This window comes from Lolium perenne, chromosome 6 (assembly GCF_019359855.2).
Source record: "Lolium perenne isolate Kyuss_39 chromosome 6, Kyuss_2.0, whole genome shotgun sequence".
In the NCBI taxonomy this organism is placed as follows: domain Eukaryota; kingdom Viridiplantae; phylum Streptophyta; class Magnoliopsida; order Poales; family Poaceae; genus Lolium; species Lolium perenne.
The window spans coordinates 162,277,771-162,297,825 of record NC_067249.2 but is presented as its reverse complement, the minus strand read 5'-3'; the positions used below and the strand labels follow the sequence as shown (position 1 = coordinate 162,297,825).

At 47.7% G+C, this 20,055-nt stretch overlaps 2 protein-coding genes across 2 annotated transcripts; both read left to right on the top strand.

Annotated features, from left to right (window-relative positions):
- Positions 1-2,262: 2,262 nt before the first annotated feature.
- Positions 2,263-6,921, top strand: LOC127307032 (adenosine kinase 2). The gene is made up of 13 exons (XM_051337726.2): positions 2,263-2,438; positions 2,941-2,994; positions 3,089-3,135; positions 3,236-3,267; positions 3,355-3,456; positions 3,553-3,620; positions 4,129-4,205; positions 4,696-4,793; positions 4,863-4,933; positions 5,155-5,221; positions 5,300-5,422; positions 5,965-6,025; positions 6,588-6,921. Exons 1-13 carry the CDS (start codon positions 2,356-2,358, stop codon positions 6,728-6,730), a joined length of 1,026 nt encoding a protein of 341 aa, XP_051193686.1. The 5' UTR covers positions 2,263-2,355; the 3' UTR covers positions 6,731-6,921.
- Positions 6,922-10,070: 3,149 nt separating this feature from the next.
- LOC127307033 (multiple organellar RNA editing factor 2, chloroplastic) lies at positions 10,071-13,399 on the top strand. The gene is made up of 4 exons (XM_051337727.2): positions 10,071-10,564; positions 10,692-10,789; positions 10,878-10,943; positions 12,943-13,399. The coding sequence occupies exons 1-4, from the start codon at positions 10,164-10,166 to the stop codon at positions 13,086-13,088; spliced, it is 711 nt and encodes a 236-aa protein (XP_051193687.1). The 5' UTR covers positions 10,071-10,163; the 3' UTR covers positions 13,089-13,399.
- The last annotated feature ends 6,656 nt before the right edge of the window (positions 13,400-20,055 follow it).

The window sequence follows — 20,055 nt, the reverse complement described above, 5'->3', positions numbered from 1 at the left end:
CAAGATCCGACAATGAAGCACAATTAGGAGAAGACGACCATCTAGCTACTGCTATGGACCCATAGTCCAGGGGTGAACTACTCACTCATCACTCCGGAGGCGACCATGGCGGTGAAGAGTCCTCCGGGAGATGATTCCCCTCTCGGCAGGGTGCGGAGGCGATCTCCTGAATCCTGAGATGGGATTGGCGGCGGCGGCGTCTCGGAAGGTTTTCCGTATCGTGGCTCTCGGTACTGGGGGTTTCGCGACGAAGGCTATAAGTAGGCGGAGGAGATAGGTCAGGGGGCCACACGAGGGCCCCACACGCTAGGCCGGCGCGGCCAGGGCTTGGGCCGCGCCGCCCTGCTGTGTGGCCACATCGTGGCCCCACTTCGTATCATCTTCGGTCTTCTGGAAGCTTCGTGTGAAAATAGGCCCCTGGGCGTTGATTTCGTCCAATTCCGAGAATATTTCCTTACTAGGATTTCTGAAACCAAAAACAATGAAACAAAGAATCGGCTCTTCGGCATCTCGTTAATAGGTTAGTGCCGGAAAATGCATAAATATGACATAAAGTATGCATAAAACATGTAGATATCATCAATAATGTGGCATGGAACATAAGAAATTATCGATACGTCAGAGACGTATCAGAACGCGCGGGAAAGATCCCGCGCGCACCAAGGTTCCCGCGCACGCGAAAACGCCATTGGCGCGCGCTCGCGCCCAAGTTTCCCGCCAGACCGCCAACTATAAAAGACGGCGGCGGTCTCACACAGACCGCATCACCGTTCTCTCCCCCTCCACCTTCTCCGGCGCCATGCCGCGCACCCTGCAGGCCACATGGGCCAAGCTCTCCCTCGCCGCCCGGGCCAGGTTCCCGCGGACGGAGGAGGAGGAGCGCGCGGACTCGCGGTGGGTCGCCGACGACGAGGCGCTCCGCGTCGCGGCGGAGGCGGCGGCGACGAAGGAAGGGGATGCGGAGATGGTGGAGGCGGCCGCGGACGGATGGCACGAGACCGCGGACGGGCGGTACGAGGCCGCGGAGGAGAGGCGGCCGCCGCGGAGGAGTCCGTCGACGAGGAGGACCTCGCGGCGGCGAACATCAACGCCGCCATTGAGGAACGTCTCGCCGACCTCACGCGCGTGACGAAGGAGCACGAGGCCACCTACGGGCGGCCGCCGCCGGTGGCGACCTCCTCGAGCGGAAGAACCGGTGCTCGCTATGCGAGCAGCCGTCACCTCATCCGGATGCCCTCGCTCGAGCGGCGCGCCGGAGGCTGCTGCGTCGGCGGAGCGCGGCCCGGCAAGCGCATGCGCCGGCGCACAGGGAACCACGAAGCCTGTGCCGGCCGTCGCGTCCGCTCGGAGGCGCGCACCGCCGTGGAACGCGCGGCCCTGCAGGAGCTGGAGCTATGCGGGAAGCGGATGGTGCCGCAGCAGGAGGCGGAGCGCGAGCGCGCCCGAGGCGCGCGAACGGAAAGGAGGAGGATGAAAGCCTCCGCCGCCGCTGCAGCCGCCGCCGCCGCACCACCCAGCTCGTAAGCTGGAGTGGAATCCTCACGCGTACAGGCCGCCCGCGTCGAGTGAAATCGACGGCCCCGACGGCGAGCCGGCGAGGAGCCGCCGGCCCCGTACGTAGTAGGATAGAAGTAGTAGTTTAAAAAAATTTGTAATGGGTTCTTTTAAATGAAAACAAATGTTTATGTCTATGACACGCGGGCCAGGGGCGGACAAGGGGCGGACGCGAGCGACCAGCCTTTCGCGTCCGCGGCCACGCAAACCCGGCCAAAATTTAGGGATGGGTCCGCGCGCTGGGCCGGGTTTTTATCCGTCTGGACCCATCCGAACGCGCGGGCGCGGGATGAGTCGGGCCGTTGGAGATGCCCTAAGCGGGCTAGATATCACAGCCCAACAAACCGGGGTGGGCAATATCTAAGCACTCCCAAAAAGAAATAAAAACCTAACGGCCTTAATTTAAGCCCAGGGGACCTCCCTGCGGCGCACCACTAATGATCACCGACCAATTTCCTCGGGGTTGGTGGGCGAAAAGGACCCCAAAATTTCTCCACCGACCCGTAGAGCTCGGCAGCCCACCGTTCGATTTCGCCGCATGCGGAGACGGCCCCACATGTCAGCTAGCGTATGTAGAAACAGCGCCGGTAGCATTAGCACGTGGTGGGTAGGATTAGCCTGCAATGCAACGCCCACCAACCACGCCGGACCCACGGTCACTGACAGGCGGGCCCCGCGAGGTTTGGTCGAGCCCGACTAAAACCTCCTCCTCACCTCACGAACTCGCCATTCGCCAGCACAGGCCTCAGATCTCGCGCTCGCCTTGCCCCCCGCGCGCCGTCGTCGAGAGCAGCTGAGAGAATGGCGGCCAACGGCGTGCTCCTCGGGATGGGCAACCCCCTCCTCGACATCTCCGCCGTCGTCGACGAGGACTTCCTCACCAAGTACGCGGCCCGATCTCACTCGCCCTCCCCAGCTCTCAGCGTTCCGATCTGTGGCTGTTTGATTTCTTAGTTTCGTGTTAGTCTTTGGATCCGTACGGTTTACTAGTTTTGTTAGGTTCGATGGACATGTCGTGTCCGCTCATCAGATCCGAGACCACAAAGGGCTCCGCCAACTGCTGCACATGCAGCGCAGGACCAAAAGCTCGAAAAATATAATGGCACCGATCCAAAATTATCAAACATTAGATCAATCACTTTATTGTATCTCGTCGATCCGCGGCCATGTCTCTGTAGACTTCCCTATTGTTCCACTCTTTTGCTGAATTTGTAGCATAGATCTCCCAATTAGGGGGGCTTGTGTAAGCTGGTGCGATTGACGCTGGGATGGTGGATCGTAAAACCACATAATGCTTGGATTTAATGCTAAGCTGCTGCTCGAGTATTGTGTAGCTTGTGTTCTCATCATGAGTGTGCTGACATGTTTTTCTCTCCTATATTTTAGGTATGACGTCAAGCTGAACAATGCCATTCTCGCTGAGGAGAAGCACCTGCCCATGTAAGCATTTCATACCGGCCCTGGATATTCCAAAAAAAAATTATTGTGTACAATTGAACTAGTTTCTTACTCCTTCATAATGCGATTCTTGCAGGTACGACGAGTTGTCCAGCAAGGGCAATGTTGAATATATTGCTGGAGGTAATGCTTTCTAAACACCGAATGTGCTAGTATTTCTTTTTCTCATCCTGTTGAATAATTTTCTGACTGTTTCTGTCTGAAAATGCTTTTGATGTTCCAGGAGCCACCCAGAACTCTATCAGGGTTGCCCAAGTAAGCTCAGAACCCATGAAAACCATGACCAGCCAAAATATTTTGCCGCACCTGTTTGTTTACTCTATTTAAACCATGTCCTTGCAGTGGATGCTTCAAACCCCTGGTGCAACTAGTTACATGGGCTGCATTGGAAAGGACAAGTATGGTGAGGAGATGAAGAAGAATGCGCAGGCTGCAGGAGTTACCGTTAGTTCTTTCATCCTGCATTTTTTATCACAGTAAATGTTCTGCTTTGTTCGTTAACTCACTAATGTGGCCTTGGTCTTGTTACCTATCTTCCAGGCTCATTACTACGAGGATGAGACTGCTCCTACAGGCACATGTGCTGTCTGTGTTGTTGGTGGCGAAAGGTCTGCAACCTTTGATCATATTTGTAATGTTTAGTTGGTTACTATGTTTGATTAAAACCACATCAGTATGCTGCGATCCTGAGTGATGATAGATTATATCCATCCACATTCTCTATAATTGTTAATAATTATCTGTGCATCTCACTTTAATTAGGAAGAAATGTTTAACACTTGTGGAATATGTATGCTTCTTGCTGAATTATCCTGTGATGCATGTCATTAGTTCAATGAAGTTAAGTTCCTCTAGACATCTTGTCAGTTTTTGGGCCACCAGTGATGTGTTATAATAAGCGAAATGAACAGAGTTATTTATTTTGAGTAAAACACTTACTGACAAAAAGAAAAGAAATGCCATATAATTATTGAAACTAAGTCAGGCTTAAACACACATTCCTTTGTGTCTATTATTTCTTAGTTATGTGCAAGCATGTATCCTATCCTTCTACAGCATTTTGATCCTAAGCACCTATCTAAGAATATCTGATTTTTTTTTTCTGTCTGTGGCCAGGTCATTGATTGCAAACTTATCTGCAGCGAACTGCTACAAATCTGAGCATCTAAAGAAACCGGAGAACTGGGCACTAGGTATTATATTTGTTTTGAGCTCTTGTAAACCCTTAGCTAGGATTATGTTCATCATTGTTTTATCGGGGTTTGCTTGTGTACTGTATACATACTCTGAAGCTCAAATTCTAAAGATGTTCGTTATGCTATGTATATTGAGCAACTTTAGGGTGTGTGTTCAGATGATGCTTAGAAATAGGTATGTCAAGCATGATCCAAATGAAGACCTGATTCAAACAGGCCTGGTTACAGCTGTATCACTAATTCAGAACAACACCAGTGCTTTCATGTTTGGGTTTACCTTAGCAACGCTAATCTTCTGTCATTGATAGTGAAGAAGACCTTTTCCAACTATCACCATATAGTTTTTTTTTTGTTTCTGAAATGAATGACTAATAGAGATAGCAAGTTGGAAATTGTAGTTTAATGGTACATGACGTTTGCTTAGCTATATTATCTTAGTTTATTTGATAACTTATTTCCTAACAATTGTCACATTTGTTACTCACAGTTGAGAAGGCAAAATACATCTACATTGCTGGCTTTTTCCTCACTGTGTCCCCTGATTCTATTCAGCTTGTCGCTGAGCATGCTGCTGCAAACAACAAGGTAAAGTCTAGAGCAAAAGTTCTCCCTGTGAAGTGGTAGCTAGTGTTTAATTGGCTGTGCTGTTTCCAGGTTTTCTTGATGAACCTCTCTGCTCCCTTTATCTGTGAGTTTTTCCGTGATGCCCAAGAGAAGGTTCTTCCGTAAGTATTACCTGCTCTTCCGTGATGCTTGATGTTTTGGACATTAGTTGAGATAAATGTATAGCAGCTTAACTCAAAATGCATCACCAGTGTCCACTCATGTCAAGATATTTTCCAACTTTTACGAAATTCTAATCCTTCAGTCTATTAAAGTTTGGGGTAGTTCATGGAGATTTTGTGTCCTTTGTTTAACACATGTTTTGTGTGTATTACCTTTTTAGGTATGTGGACTACATCTTCGGAAATGAAACTGAAGCAAGGATCTTCTCTAAAGTCCGTGGGTGGGAGGTAATTTCTCATTCTTCGCACAATATTTTCATATGGTTATTATTGTTTTGTTGACAAATTACATGTGTAAATTTGTAGACTGAGAATGTTGAGGAGATCGCTTTGAAGATCTCACAACTGCCTCTGGCTGAGGGAAAACAAAAGAGGATTGCTGTGATTACTCAAGGTGCTGACCCAGTAGTTGTGGCTGAGGATGGGAAGGTACATGTTATCTTCAGTATTATGCATGAACAGTTGGATTATAGGCAAACCTTTTTAATCATACATATTAGTCATGGAAACCTGCTGGTACACAACTTCTTGTTTGAAAGTATATATGCTTGTTTTGTCCCATTTTGTCCAATCATAAGCTGGTAGGACTCATAGGAAGGACGGCTAATTCTTTCTTTTGAGCAGACTAGTTGTTTCCCTAACAATATGTTTACTTATTCAAACATGTCACATCAGTAAGCAAGTCTGCTTTGTAAGCAGGTAAAGCAATCTGTTTCCGTAACAATTTGTTTGCTCACTCAAACACGTCGTATCAGTAAGCAAATCTGCTTTGTAAGCAGAATGGTAAAGCAATCTGTTTTAGTAACAGTTTGTTTGCTTATGCAAATGTCGCCTCGGTAATTGTAATTGAACGATTAATGAACACTTGGAGCTTCATACAGAATTTAGTTCATTCAATTTATGTGAAGATATTATGCTGAACATATTTTTTTTCGAGAGTAATGCTGAACATATTTATTATCCACGAATAGGTGAAAACATTCCCTGTGATCCTATTGCCCAAGGAGAAGCTTGTTGACACCAATGGAGCAGGTATGCTTTTCTGCTGTGTTATTTGTTGATATTGTTGTCCACTCTGTCAACCGTCAGTGTTAAAAGGACCCTGCTTAAACACTAGATATCTGTTCTATGATAGCTGTTGTTATCTACTGGCACGCGCCTACCAACCATTTTCTTCTTTCATTTTCATGCTATCTGAAATATCGAAAAGGCCAATGCAAATCTATCTTTTGGTAAACAATGTTGTGCATTAGCAAAACAATGTTGACATAAGCTAATAAAGTATGAATTCCTACAATAGCAAAAAATAGTATATCTGGACCACTTGTAACGGCACTGATTGATCATCAAATATATAATAGAGCTGTTTCAGTTGCACAAGATATGCTACTAGTTAAGTCACAACTCATAAGCAGTAGAGTTACATATAACAAATACAACTCTTTGTTATACAACTCTACTGAAACATATTCATTTCTTGGTTATATTGATTAAAATTGCCACACAAACAGCAGCATGATTTGGAATTTGGACAGTGGGATTCAGTTAAGATTTGTTTGCTGTCCCTGACTAGCTACCCTCCATTTCTTATTAGGTGATGCCTTTGTTGGAGGCTTCCTATCTCAGTTGGTTCAAGGGAAGAGCATTGAGGACAGCGTGAAGGGTGGTTGCTACGGAGCAAATGTTATCATCCAGCGTTCTGGCTGCACTTACCCTGAGAAGCCTGACTTCAACTAGAACAAATCCAGCGGCGTTACGGAAAGCAACACTTAACCACTTAATGGTTCGGCCTGTTTTCCCTGTATTGTGTTGAGGCTTTCCATCTGATCCGGCCTATATTTTTTGGCTGTGATATCTGTTACATTCCTATGTATGGTACTTTTATCATTTTTATAAGGCATGATTGCCATTATATGGTGTGTTTGTCATATCCGTCTGCCAAAGCGTGGCCAATTTAGCTGAAAATATATGGTCGAGTCCAGTCAATTTTTATTGTCGTGTTTGCTTTGGCAAAGTACTTCAAAGCATGCATGGCTAATGTGGCTGAACATAGAGTGTATTGTGGATGAAGAAAAGAGTCAGGTAAGTGGTCGAGGCAAACGATGATCTAAAAGGTAGTGCACTGAGAAACATTGCCGAACGAGTTTAAGGTCCGATCGCATTGAAAGTGATTCATTTTGTCAAATATTTGACCTTCATGAAACTGTGGCATATCAAGCTTGTGGGATGTAGCGCCTCTGGTAAAGTAGGAGGATGAACAAAGTATTGCAGCTGCTTTTTTAGTTTGGCATGATGTTAGAAACGCCCAGTTTGTGGCAAACCGTGCCTCGTTGCACAGGGAAGAGCATGTATCTAGAAGGAGCAAGCGAATGGTCAAGCGAATGGTTGGTTTCAGCCTAAGGCTAGTTACAGTAGGGAGTAACTTACACTAGTACCATATATCATGTATGACATCAAATATAAGTTACTACCTCTATAGTGGGTAGTAACTTATATATGGTGTCATGCATCATTTACTATGTTGTAGACGAACTTTGGAAAGAAAGCCTACTGGTTGGTTTGGTTGTCCCCCGGCGGTGCCTAGGCGGACCTCGGTTCAATCTTGCTGATCGGTTCAATCTTGCTGATTCTACCTAGACATGGCTCAAAACAAAGGGTAAGGCCAAGTGTTCTTATGTCTTGGGATGTGGATGTTATGGTAACATAGCTAGTTACCACCTTACTCTCTTTCTCCATTCATTGTCGACAAGTATTTTTATTGTTAAAAACCTTATAATTTCGATATAGTCATAGCGACCAAATAACGGCAATTTCTCTCACCCTAATAAGTAGTTTGAACCTAAGATCCACATTGTTGAGCCAATTGACGAATATATTTCGTGGTATGTGTAAGATAAAACATATTTGTATGGTTGACCATATAAATCTAGCAAATTTACACTGGAAGAATAAATGCTTTGTAGTCTCATCATGGTGATGCAAGCAACATGTTTTACTTCCCCGCCAATTGCATTTTACAATTTTATCTTCGATGCCCCCTCAACAAATATATATACCAGGCAAACACCTTCGTTTTAAGTTTGCTTTCATCTTCCATCGTTTCTTATTATAATCAAGTGATACATGGGGTTGGATTAAAGATTTGTACATAGAACCCCCGGAACTTACCACTCTCAGTAAGATGCCACATAAATTCATCGAGTCTCTGCATCAACTGGACAAAATCCAGACGTTGCAACAAAGCATTGCAATATTCTTGTCTATAACCAATAAGATTTCTTCTAAATGGCACATTTGATGGAGAAGATTCCATCACCCTCTTCTTCTAAATGATAGAATCCAGATATTTTCTTGTTGGAGACTTCGATGTAGCAACCCTCACTTGCCTTTCCCGACATGCTCCAGAAAATTCTTAGGGCATCTCCAGCGGCGCGACGCATTTTAGCGTCCGCGCGCGTCCGTTTGCGTCGGCCGAAATGGTCAAAATCGACCGCGCGTCCGTTTGCGTCGGGGGTGGCTCGGCACGACGCATTTTTTGGCCGAATCATTTTTTTAAACATGAAACATAATTTACATAGTTAAAACATGAAAAAAACCCTAACGCCTACTGCTGCCCCTCGTCGCTGTCGAGCACGATGAGCTCCGGTATCGCCCACGGCCAGTTGCCATCCGGGGGAGCGTACGCCGGGCGCGCCGGCGGTGCTGGAGGTGGAGGCGCCCAGGACTGCGGTTGTGGCGGCGGCGGAGGCGCCCAAGGATACGGCTGTGGCGGTGGTGGAGGAGGCGCCCAGGACTGCGGCTGTGGAGGAGGAGCCCAGCGGTTGTACGACGGCGGTTGTGGCGCCGCCGAGTCCTGGAGCGCCAGTCGAAGGGCTTCATCCTCCGACAGGCCCGGCGGCATGACACCGGTGGCGTAGCGGGGCAGCGGCGGCTGCACAGGCGCACCGTTCTCGGAGACGAGGACGTCGAGCTTCTCCATCTCGTCGTCCGTCATGTTCTCCGGGAACTCGAAATTGCGGCTCTCCGCCACGGCCTGCTGCCATTCGTGGAAGATGGCCGCGACGTAGTCGTCGCTGTCGTCCTTCACCTCCTCGTTATGGTGCGCGAGCGCCTCGATGTAGTCATCCTCGTCGTCGTAGGCGGCGTAGGCGTCATCATCGTGGTCGTCGTCGTCGTTGTACTGCGCGCGTCGGCGTCTGCTGACGACGCCTCGGCGCCGCCTGTCTTCGTGGACGAGTCGACGGTGCAGCCCCGAAGGAAAATCCATGTCGCCCATGAAGCCTGCCCTTCTTCTCTTATCCGTCTCGGTCGATATATACGTACGCCAACTGTCGTAGTCGATGGCGTACGCCGGATCGGCGTGGAGGTCCGGCGGCAGGTACCGCCTCCTTCGTCGGATCTTCGCGGTCCGGTCAGGCTCGCGCGCAGGGACTGGAGGGATGGGCACCCGGCGGCAGCTAAGCCGTTAGCCGCCAGGCAGTTGCACGCCGGACCAGGCCTCGCACGGCAACCATTTGCCATGCATTAGCCTCCCCAGCGTGACGGGGAGCGGCACCCTCTTGCTGCCGCTGCCGGAGGTCTCGAAGTCGTTCTTCTTCCCCATGGCGCTGCGGCGGTGGTGGTGCGAGTGGAGGTGTGGGCGAAGGAGGAACGCGGCCGGTGGTCTTTTAAGGGTGGCCGCGCGCGGGATACGATGCCATTGAAGGCGGCGCAGAAGCCCAGCCGCTGCCCACCAGTGCGCGCGTAGAACAGGCAGCCGCACCATTGATGGCGAAGGCTGCGGCGCAGACGCGAAACCGCTGACCGCCGAAGCGATGCCCTCGAAGACTCGCTGCCAGACGGGCCCGGTGAAGACGCGAGCGGACATTTTGCGCGTCCGCGAATTTGGGCCAGGTTTGCGTCTCTGTGCACTGTCCGGTCAGTTTTGCGTCACGGTCCTGGAGAGGGTGCCAGACACGGTCAAAGCGGACGCAGCTGGAGATGCCCTTAGATCTGGTCTTCTAGATCGGACGAGTAGCTACGTCATAATCTGCATGGGCTTTAATGGGCTGTAAGAAAGCCCAAAGAGATCTTAAACCCATCTCTAAACCCCCACCAGGTCTGGTCTTCATCTCGATCCCCATTTCCGCCTTCCAGAACCTTCCAGGCCTCCCTCCCCGCTAGGGTTCCGATGGCCGCCGCCATGGCCCGCAAGCTGCTCTCCCCTTCCAACTCCGCCTCCCGCCTCCTCCTCTCCCGCCACCTCTCCTCCCCCACTCCCTCCACCCTCCGCCGCGCCCCGGCGGCGGCGGCGGCGATGTACCTGCTGCGCCCGGCGGCCGCCGCCTCCTCTTCCCTCCTCCTCCGCCTACGCCTCGCTGGCGCCAGGGGCATGGCGCGGCGGCCCGGCGGCGACGGGTACTCCCCCGCGCGCTCCGGCGGCGACCGGGCGCCCACGGAGATGGCGCCGCTCTTCCCCGGCTGCGACTACGAGCACTGGCTCATCGTCATGGACAAGCCCGGCGGGGACGGCGCATCCAAGCAGCAGATGATCGAATGCTACGTGCACACCCTCGCCAAGGTCCTCGGAAGGTACCCGCCCCTCCCCCTCTCCTCGCCGATTGCACCCATGATCCGATCCGGTCGAGCATGCATCGCTCTGCGCTTATATGTATGCCGGGGTTGTTCTGATATTCTTCTCTCTTTGGATGTGTCCCAGCGAGGAAGAGGCCAAGAAGAAGATCTACAACGTTTCGTGCGAGCGCTACTTCGGGTTTGGGTGCGAGATCGACGAAGAGACGTCCAACAAGCTCGAAGGTTTAAGCCAGAGCTTAACATGGTTCTCCTTCCGCTAGTGGAATTCCAGTGTGTCTAAATACATCTGGTCGATTATGTTGTGCTGCAGGGATTCCTGGTGTTCTCTTCGTGCTCCCTGATTCGTATGTTGACCCTGAGCACAAGGACTACGGAGGTAATTCTGGCTGTATTACATTTAATAATCTCGAGTCATCTTCTGGTGGCTTTCTTTGCTTGGTTGTTTAAACATGACATGTTAATTGAAAAAATCTTCCTGTTGGTTTGATGCGTTGTCAATGGAAGGAGTTAGTTTGTTTCCTTTCCTCTGAGATTACGACTTCCTACATAGATTACCATTTTAGACCAGTTAGAGATTTTAGACTTGCAGTACATCTATCTTGCTGTTGCTGTTTAAATGCTACTGTTGTAGTGGGGCTATTCAGCCTATTGGCATTATCTTTAATTTGTTAGCTAATGAACTCCTTGCTGAGGTTTTCTTGTGGTCATACACGTGGGTCAAGTAGTTATAGTTATCACGAAACAGGCTCCCTCTTTAATTACAACTTTTGGTGCTCTAATCTGTCAGTGAGCGATGACTGTGTTCTGAGCATTTGTATGACACAGTATTAATTAATGAACAGTATAAAGTGGTTTCAGCATTGTGTATAGTATGATATTGATTGGTTTCTACCTTTTGTGTTATGTCTCATCTTGCTTGTAGTTCCAGAACTCTGCATGGTTTCACTGTTTTGCTAATGGAATCGGGGAGAGACTCCCTCTTAGTCTTAAAAAATATTTATAAGTTTCTTCAGCTGTTGACCTTTGTTCTCTAGTCAATCTGGCTGAATCAATGAAGTCTAATGAGTGATTCTGGCATTGGTTGCTAATGGAATAATGGTTTTGGAACTTATCATGAAACATAATCCATCTTTAGTTATCATGAAACACACTGTACAATGAGTTATATTGTGGTCGTATACGTGGGTCAAGAAATTATCATGAAACAGACTCCCTCTTTAATTACAACTCTTGGTGCTCTAATCTGTCTTGGTGAGCCATGAAAGTGTTATGAACATGTGTATGACCACAAGTTACGACCGCTGGTGCTCTTTTCCATCTCGGGTGAGGAATGAAGCTTAACACACAGTATCAAGTGATATGTGTGTTGTCTATAATGCAGTAATGCACAATATAAAAAGTGGTTTGGGCATTGTTTACAATCCGATATTTGTAAGTATTGTCAACTGTTGGCATTTGTTCTGTAGTCAGGCTGGTTGAATCAATGAATTCTAATGAGCGGTTCTTGCTTTGGTTGCTAATGGTTTACTAGCAAGTCTTTTTATATTTTGTACCAATGAAATGGCGTAAAACATTATTTACGATGATGAGAGTGATATCTCTAGTGTTACGTAGGGTGCGTTTGGTTTTGAGCCAAAGCTGGCCAGACCAAATATTTGGCAAGCCCATGACCCATGGCTGCCGCTTGGTTTGCTTCCGATATTTTGGCTAGCCCCAGTTCAGATGCCGCGATCCAGTACAATTTTAGCCAAATCATGGGCGATGTGCGGGCGGCTGATTCCCTCGCCAAAAAATTGGCTGCGCCGGCAAGTTGGAAGGGCGCGTTGGGGCGTCAACCAAACGTACCCGTATTCTGTATGGTGCCTTTACCATATCAAATGGAAGTTGGCATTTAAGTCGTATATACACTATTTCTGTTTGAGCTAGTAATGGAAAACCTTAACTAGATTTTCTCGTCTAAGGTGATTTTGTTCAAGGTGCATTTCTATCCTTCGCACCACACCACTATCTTTGATAGGACAACACCATGTCCCACTATTTTTTGCCATGTAATTAGTGTTGTCCAACAGCCATCTGCTGAAGCTAGTGTTTTCACTCTGTCTTGGTTTGCATGCAACTGTACTGTTAATTAGTTCACATACCAGTCAGTTGTTCTAGACATTGTCATATCGATGTAGCTCAAGTTGGCATCCACTATGGTCAGCGACTCAAAAAGCATGCTGTCTTAACATGATACGGGTGCCTTGCTCTATGTGCTTGTGAATGTTTCGGACAAATGTTTGCCTATAGTGATATACCCTTTCGAGTATTAATTGATGGAAGCGTTGGAGCAGAGAAACTGACTCTATTCCTGATGTTTTTGTCGTCATGTGCAGCCGAGCTGTTTGTGAACGGGGAGATTGTGCAGAGATCTCCGGAGAGGCAGAGGCGGGTGGAGCCTGTGCCGCAGAGGGCGTCGGACAGGCCGAGGTACAACGACAGGACCCGCTACGCGCGGCGGAGGGAGAACCAGCAGCGATGATGATGTCTAGCCGCAACTACGAGGCTCGTCCGAGCTCCTCCTCCGCAGGCGCTTGCTGGTTTTCTTCTCCTAATCCTGATGAAAATGTAGTCTACGCTTGTGCTGCTAGTCTGTTTCATAAACACTGCTATGTGCTTCTGGACCGTCAGTTCGGTAGTTTTCCCCTCAGCTTGTTATGGTTTGGATGGATGATTTTTAGCAAGATTTGTGATGTATAGTTACGGTTTGAACTCTGAAGCGCCAAACTGGCATGTAGTTCCTTCATTCCTGGTGTGATATGACACCTCCCAAGAAGCTGTCGGCTGCGCCCACTTTGGCTCCTGTGTCACGTACTACCTCGGGTCGCAATTAATTGACGCGCCTAACCACCTAAGGACATGCATGCCTGGCCTCCCTCCGCGTCGATTAAATCCGACTGGAGGGAGTAGTTCTTTTCTGTCATGCCATTTCCCTTTACTGCAACTAAAGAGAGGATATGTGTGTTACAGATTAACAATGATGCTATATGTTTCGCTTTCAAAGAGCACTGGCTGGACTTACCTTCCTTTTCCCATATATCTAGTGGAGATGCATGCTCAAACACTATGATGTGGTATACTAGCGGTTCATAAAACACCTTAATATCTAGCCAGGATATCCTCCATTGCTGGAGGTATTGCCTGAACTTTCATTGTGAGTTCAGCAATCTTCCCTGCAACTTGATCTGTTGATCTGTTGTTGTTGACAGGTGAACTCAATCCAGCCCCCACTTCTTGAGTCAGTTCATGCCCACGATGCTATCAGTCTCCCAACGGCAGAACTCTTATATCATGTAAGAAGGTGTGATCGTGAAGCCACCATGTCATATGACTGATCGTGGAATCTCCACTAGCTACCTTCACTTTCAAAGGAGAAATATAGGAGTTATCTTGCAGTGTAACTTGTCCACAAAACTGTGGGAGCCGGCAGAGTCCAACATAAGTAGCAATGTAGCATTACTTTGTCACCTACAAAGGCCCTAAACTGCATTGTCTTAGGGTTGTGGATCATGCCAATGCATTCAGTGATACGTAACTGGCAGAAGATTCTTCACCTCCCTGAGCGACCAAAGTGTCCAGCACCTCATCAGACAAGATCCCAGCTGCCTCCATGGCTTCTACATCAGATAACATCCGTCTACACTTACTCATTGTCTCTCCTTTGCCTTCCATAGTTTCCCTTTCTCAAACTGCTGCTGATAGGGTGGTCATCTAGAGATCTCTCCTCTTGGAAAGCTTGACCTTGACTTCTTCCCATAAAGTTTAGAGTGCCACTGTTTACCTTCTTCTCTAGCACACCTTCCTGTACTGCAGTAAGTGTTGCTGCCTCAGCAACACCGTGAGGTAACTGCACCTCAACAATAGCTCTCAACTCGGTCCCTATGAATTGTTGCACAAGAACTGTTCCTCCAACAAATTGTTGAAAAAATGTATTGCAAGTTTTATCCCAAATTCTCACATTGGTTCCATCGAATTTTGTGAAGTTTGTTTTGGACATCGAATTGAACCCGCCAAACGGTGGAGGGCAGAGGAGGCGGCAAGTCCGACGGCGCATCTGAGCGGGGAGGTGCGGCGGCCAGGGGCGGAGCTGGGGAGAAACTTTCCCTGGTGCACTTTCAGGCTTGTAACCTTTGCTAGTTGCAAATTTTCCTCCATGATGCACTTTTCTTCCCTAACATGATGCACTTGCCTTGTTAAACTCACCAATAGTACTAAAATTTTCTTTTCTACCCTGATGCATGTGCATCAGGGTCTACCTATACAGATCCGCCCCTGGCGGCGGTGGGTGAGCTTGGCGCAGCGGAGGAGGCAGCAAGGCGACGGGATGTGGGGCGCTGGTGGTTGGGCGGCGGCGGCGCGGGTCTGATCTGGGCCTAGAGGGCCTGACCGTTCTGCTTCGGACGATGCAGCGCCGCCGGGTTCCTGGTCGGGGATCGCAACCTGCTGCCGAGTCTTCTTCTCTGCAGTCGCCATGGGATTGGCGGCGACGGCTTAGCGAGGCATACCTCCTTCGTTGTCGGGCGGAGGAGGGCGGCGTGGGGGCATGTTCGTCCGCGTCGAAGAAGAAAGGTGGCGGTTCTAGGATTCTTATCGGACCAAGTTTGAAGATCTGTCAGATGCTTGTTCCAACCAGTCTGGGTGGATTGTCGTGTTCCGGAAGGCCCTGCCGGCGAAATTCATTGTGCGAATAATGCCTGAAGATTGCTGGATTGGGTGGTTTCGGTCGTGCGCACCCATGTTTTTTATCTGGCCGTTTGGTTTCAGAGGGGCCGCTTCGAAGCTCTGCTGGCTATTAATATCATGGAGCTCATTTTCTTTCCATGGTGTTAGCGGAGAAGGTCATCAAGCCGAAATCGGTAGAATAGTTATGATGGTCGGATCTTGGTGCTGAGGTGGAATTGGCTTGGCGATTCATGACTTGTAACAGCGACTGGTATGTGGGGGTGACTGCACAAGAGAAGTTTAGAGTCTTATCTTTCAGGGTGAAAAAGGTCTGGCCTTAATTGGTTGTGCTTGGTAATGTTCTTGTTGAATGCATTGTTTTGAGAGAGAAGACTTTCTTCAGGGTGAAAACCTAAGATCTATGATCGGACGACGGTAATGTCTGTGCACTGTTTTCTTCTTGGAGGCGTCGCTTATAGAGAAGCTGTGCTTCTGGTGTTGTCTTGGTGATGTCAGTATTGCTATTTCAAGTTATGGATCTTTGTAGCGGGACCTTTCTTTTCTGTAATTATTTTTCTCTTTTTTGGCTGTGTGCATCCTTTATGTCATTAGGGCATGATGTTGTTGTAGAGGCTGTAATTGGTATCTCCGCGATATTAATATATGCTCTTTATCGAAAAATTGTGCCCACTCTCCTCTCCTCCTTGTTCTGAATTTGAACCGGCGTCTCTCCAAAAGAGGGGATGCCCATGTTTGTACAATCATGGGTCCATATCCACAAAATACGGTATCATAACAGTTGAGAATGAACATTACATTGTTAATTAAGCTCACAAAACAAACAAAATGGTATATTTGCTTTGAGAAACAACATATGCAGAAGTACCAATAGTAACCTGATGAATGTGCCATACTCATTTGAATATCAACCATGGATATATAGTAATATATGCTGTGGAATACAGTGAAGTGAAGTGTATTCATCCATCGGGACTTTGGGACCGAGCAATCTACAGGTAATTGCTTTGCAAAACCCAACATTGATGTGGAAAAACTGTAGTGTAACAAAAAAAAAAACAAATCAATACCGTCTCAAATATATACTGTGTAGTACAGTAGGCCGTATTCATCAATCTGTATTGTGCGAGCATGTAATCTACATCCAATTGCTTCCAGATATCAACAACTGAAGTGCAAAATTGAAATGTAAAAATTAATACTTGTCTCAAGTTCCGAACTCAAGCCAAGGCTGCAAGTTGGTGCAGTGCTTGAGCTGACTAACGGAAGAGGGTAAAGAGAAGAATCAAATAATCTGTGCGCGAGAAAAAGAAAAATCAGTTGGTTTTCTCGGACGTGTCGTCCTCTGAGGAAGTGTTATTGTTCTTGTCGTCATTGCTGCTATCTTTACCATCGCTGTTATTGTCGAGGTCAGAAACTATTGCTGCCGCCGGTTCGACGTGGTGGGCCAGCCGAGCTGCTCCGATCACCTGCTCTGGAAGCTCGTCGTACGTGTTCGCCTGCACGTACAAAGTATGATCGGACTATATTTTCTGTTTTTCAGTGGACTTAGGGTTCAGCATTAGCATTTGGGTCCCCTTACCTGTATTAGGAAAGCCATTTCAACTACTAATGTTGTGACAACACCAAACACCAGGCCCAAAACTCCATGTCAACATGCACCTGCAGAAAAAACCCGATAAAGACGCATTACATGCTAAAAATTGGAAATAATAACTTTCATGAGTACTCATTGTTCCGGAGGTCATCCTATTGCTATTAACATGAGACTAGCAAAAGTGCCCGTGCGTTGCATCGGGATAAATAAATAGTAAACACTTATGTAAACCATCTGTGTTGATACTTATCCGTCATGCGGTGAGCAGTTCCCTAGTAACAATACGGATGCACACAACCAAAAAATGAAAAAGTATTACAAGAAATAAAAGTCATGCTATATCCCTTGTAGCAGCAAACCAAACACGCCAAAACAAGCAGCAAAAATCCATCTTCTAGTCATCATCCATGTTGACACTTCTCTTCTTAGTCACCATCATCGATGTTGATCAGGTTTTTTTTCTATTGATAACAAACATAATTTATTCTAAAAAGATTATAGGCGAGACCTCATTTCACCAACTTGTAAAACCGTAGACGTTTAATGATGGTGGTCATCACCCTTTAATTTTATTTAGGTATAAATCTAACGAATTTACAGCTAGATTTGATTTTTATTGGCTGGCAATGAAGAATATCGTTACCACCTCCATCCTGAAAAGGATGTCGCAAATTTACGACACTAAGCAGTCCCAAATATCCAACCGGCCACCAAAGTCCAAGGCCTTTTGAACTCCAAAATTATTGTATTAAACTATATTTTTTTGCTAAAATTATTCTCTCATTTTACCCAAATGAAAACTCTATTTTCTGCTTATTTTTCTTATATAAAAATTGCAAATGATTTTAAACAAACAAAAAAAATAACAGAAAAATGTTTTTTTAAGAGAAGACTCCCAACCGGCCAGGTCGACCCAGCCGGCCAAACCTAGCCCATCCCAGAGAAACCCTAGCAACCCCAACCGGTGCACCTGGACTTTTTGCATTCCCACCCCCCGCCGCCGGGCCGTTTCCAGAAACATCTACCTCTTTATTTTCGCGTTTAAGTCCTCCCACCTCTCCACTATCTTCCCACCACACGCATCTTCTCTCCGAGCCCGCGTCCCTGCCTCGAGCCATAGATCCAACAACATCGCACGCCTCGCCTCGCTTCCCTGCTCCGCGCGCCTCTGCTCCTGGAGCTAACTCTACGCGCTCTTCCTCGAGCTGGCGCTCCACGCGACCACATCTTCTTCGTTCCCGGCGTCCGCTCGCCGCTGCCTCAGCCTCGTTTTTCCACCTGGATGCGAGACAGAGCTGGAGGTCGGTGCCCGCTCAACGTCGCGAGTTGGACCAACACAGCCTCGCGCCGACACGCCGCATCATCCTTCCAGATCCCTGCCTCGCCGCGAGTGGAAGACAGCCCCTCGCCATCGCGCCTCCCCCTCCAGATCCCTGCCTGGACTCTCTTCCTTCCTCGCCACCTCCGGGCGCTGCGAGGTGAATCCGGCGCTGCGATCGATTCCCATCGTTCCTCTCTTCTTCCTGCCGGCGCCACGAAGCTCCTCTTCACCTCGGTGATCGGCCGGGTCAATCTCTGAGCTTTTTCCCATGTTTTCCCATCCTCTGCCTTCTTTATGCTATTCCCTTTCCATCTCTCGCGCATACTTCGCCCCCTTTTTCTGCCGGTACGGCCACCCAACACTTATTTTTTTTGGGAGATTCTCTAATCAGATCTTAGTAACGAGGCTTGTTATTTTCAACGAATTTGACGTATATAAACCAGCAGTAAGCTTTATAATAAAGCGAGGTGGGATTATTTAGCAGAAATATCCATGCGTGCGTTAGCTGGAACGGGGGGCTTTTGGTTCTGGCCCATATGGCTCACGAACGCAGCTAGGTGGCCCAGATCCTAGCGTGACGGGCGAACAGCCGAACAGAGAGAGACCAAACCTCGTAAGATCAAGAAAAATATGATCGAACCGGTACGGTGGCAACATGTAGTATTATGCGATTTGGTGGGAGGGCAAAACGGTCCCAAAAAAAGCGTTGACGAAACTTTTTGGCAGAAACCTTAGCTCCTTTATTATTAGGTATAGACTAGCAAAAGTGCCCGTGCGTTGCATCGGGATAAATAAATAGTAAACACTTATGTAAACCATCTGTGTTGATACTTATCCGTCATGCGGTGAGCAGTTCCCTAGTAACAATACGGATGCACACAACCAAAAAATGAAAAAGTATTACAAGAAATAAAAGTCATGCTATATCCCTTGTAGCAGCAAACCAAACACGCCAAAACAAGCAGCAAAAATCCATCTTCTAGTCATCATCCATGTTGACACTTCTCTTCTTAGTCACCATCATCCATGTTGATCAGGTTTTTTTCTATTGATAACAAACATAATTTATTCTAAAAAGATTATAGGCGAGACCTCATTTCACCAACTTGTAAAACCGTAGACGTTTAATGATGGTGGTCATCACCCTTTAATTTTATTTAGGTATAAATCTAACGAATTTACAGCTAGAATTGATTTTTATTGGCTGGCAATGAAGAATATCGTTACCACCCCCATCCTGAAAAGGATGTCGCAAATTTACGACACTAAGCAGTCCCAAATATCCAACCGGCCACCAAAGTCCAAGGCCTTTTGAACTCCAAAATTATTGTATTAAACTATATTTTGTTGCTAAAATTATTCTCTCATTTTACCCAAATGAAAACTCTATTTTCTGCTTATTTTTCTTATATAAAAATTGCAAATGATTTTAAACAAACAAAAAAAATAACAGAAAAATGTTTTTTTAAGAGAAGACTCCCAACCGGCCAGGTCGACCCAGCCGGCCAAACCTAGCCCATCCCAGAGAAACCCTAGCAACCCCAACCGGTGCACCTGGACTTTTTGCATTCCCACCCCCCGCCACCGGGCCGTTTCCAGAAACATCTACCTCTTTATTTTCGCGTTTAAGTCCTCCCACCTCTCCACTATCTTCCCACCACACGCATCTTCTCTCCGAGCCCGCGTCCCTGCCTCGAGCCATAGATCCAACAACATCGCACGCCTCGCCTCGCTTCCCTGCTCCGCGCGCCTCTGCTCCTGGAGCTAACTCTACGCGCTCTTCCTCGAGCTGGCGCTCCACGCGACCACATCTTCTTCGTTCCCGGCGTCCGCTCGCCGCTGCCTCAGCCT

Bases quoted from the DNA above. Each gene is read 5' to 3' on its own strand.
- LOC127307033 (XM_051337727.2), top strand. From the start codon at position 10,164: ATGGCCGCCGCCATGGCCCGCAAGCTGCTCTCCCCTTCCAACTCCGCC. The intron at 10,565-10,691 runs GTACCCGCCCCT...GATGTGTCCCAG, and splicing joins CTCGCCAAGGTCCTCGGAAG to CGAGGAAGAGGCCAAGAAGA. The intron at 10,944-12,942 runs GTAATTCTGGCT...CGTCATGTGCAG, and splicing joins TGAGCACAAGGACTACGGAG to CCGAGCTGTTTGTGAACGGG.
- LOC127307032 (XM_051337726.2), top strand. From the start codon at position 2,356: ATGGCGGCCAACGGCGTGCTCCTCGGGATGGGCAACCCCCTCCTCGAC. The intron at 4,934-5,154 runs GTAAGTATTACC...TTACCTTTTTAG, and splicing joins GCCCAAGAGAAGGTTCTTCC to GTATGTGGACTACATCTTCG. The intron at 6,026-6,587 runs GTATGCTTTTCT...ATTTCTTATTAG, and splicing joins TGTTGACACCAATGGAGCAG to GTGATGCCTTTGTTGGAGGC.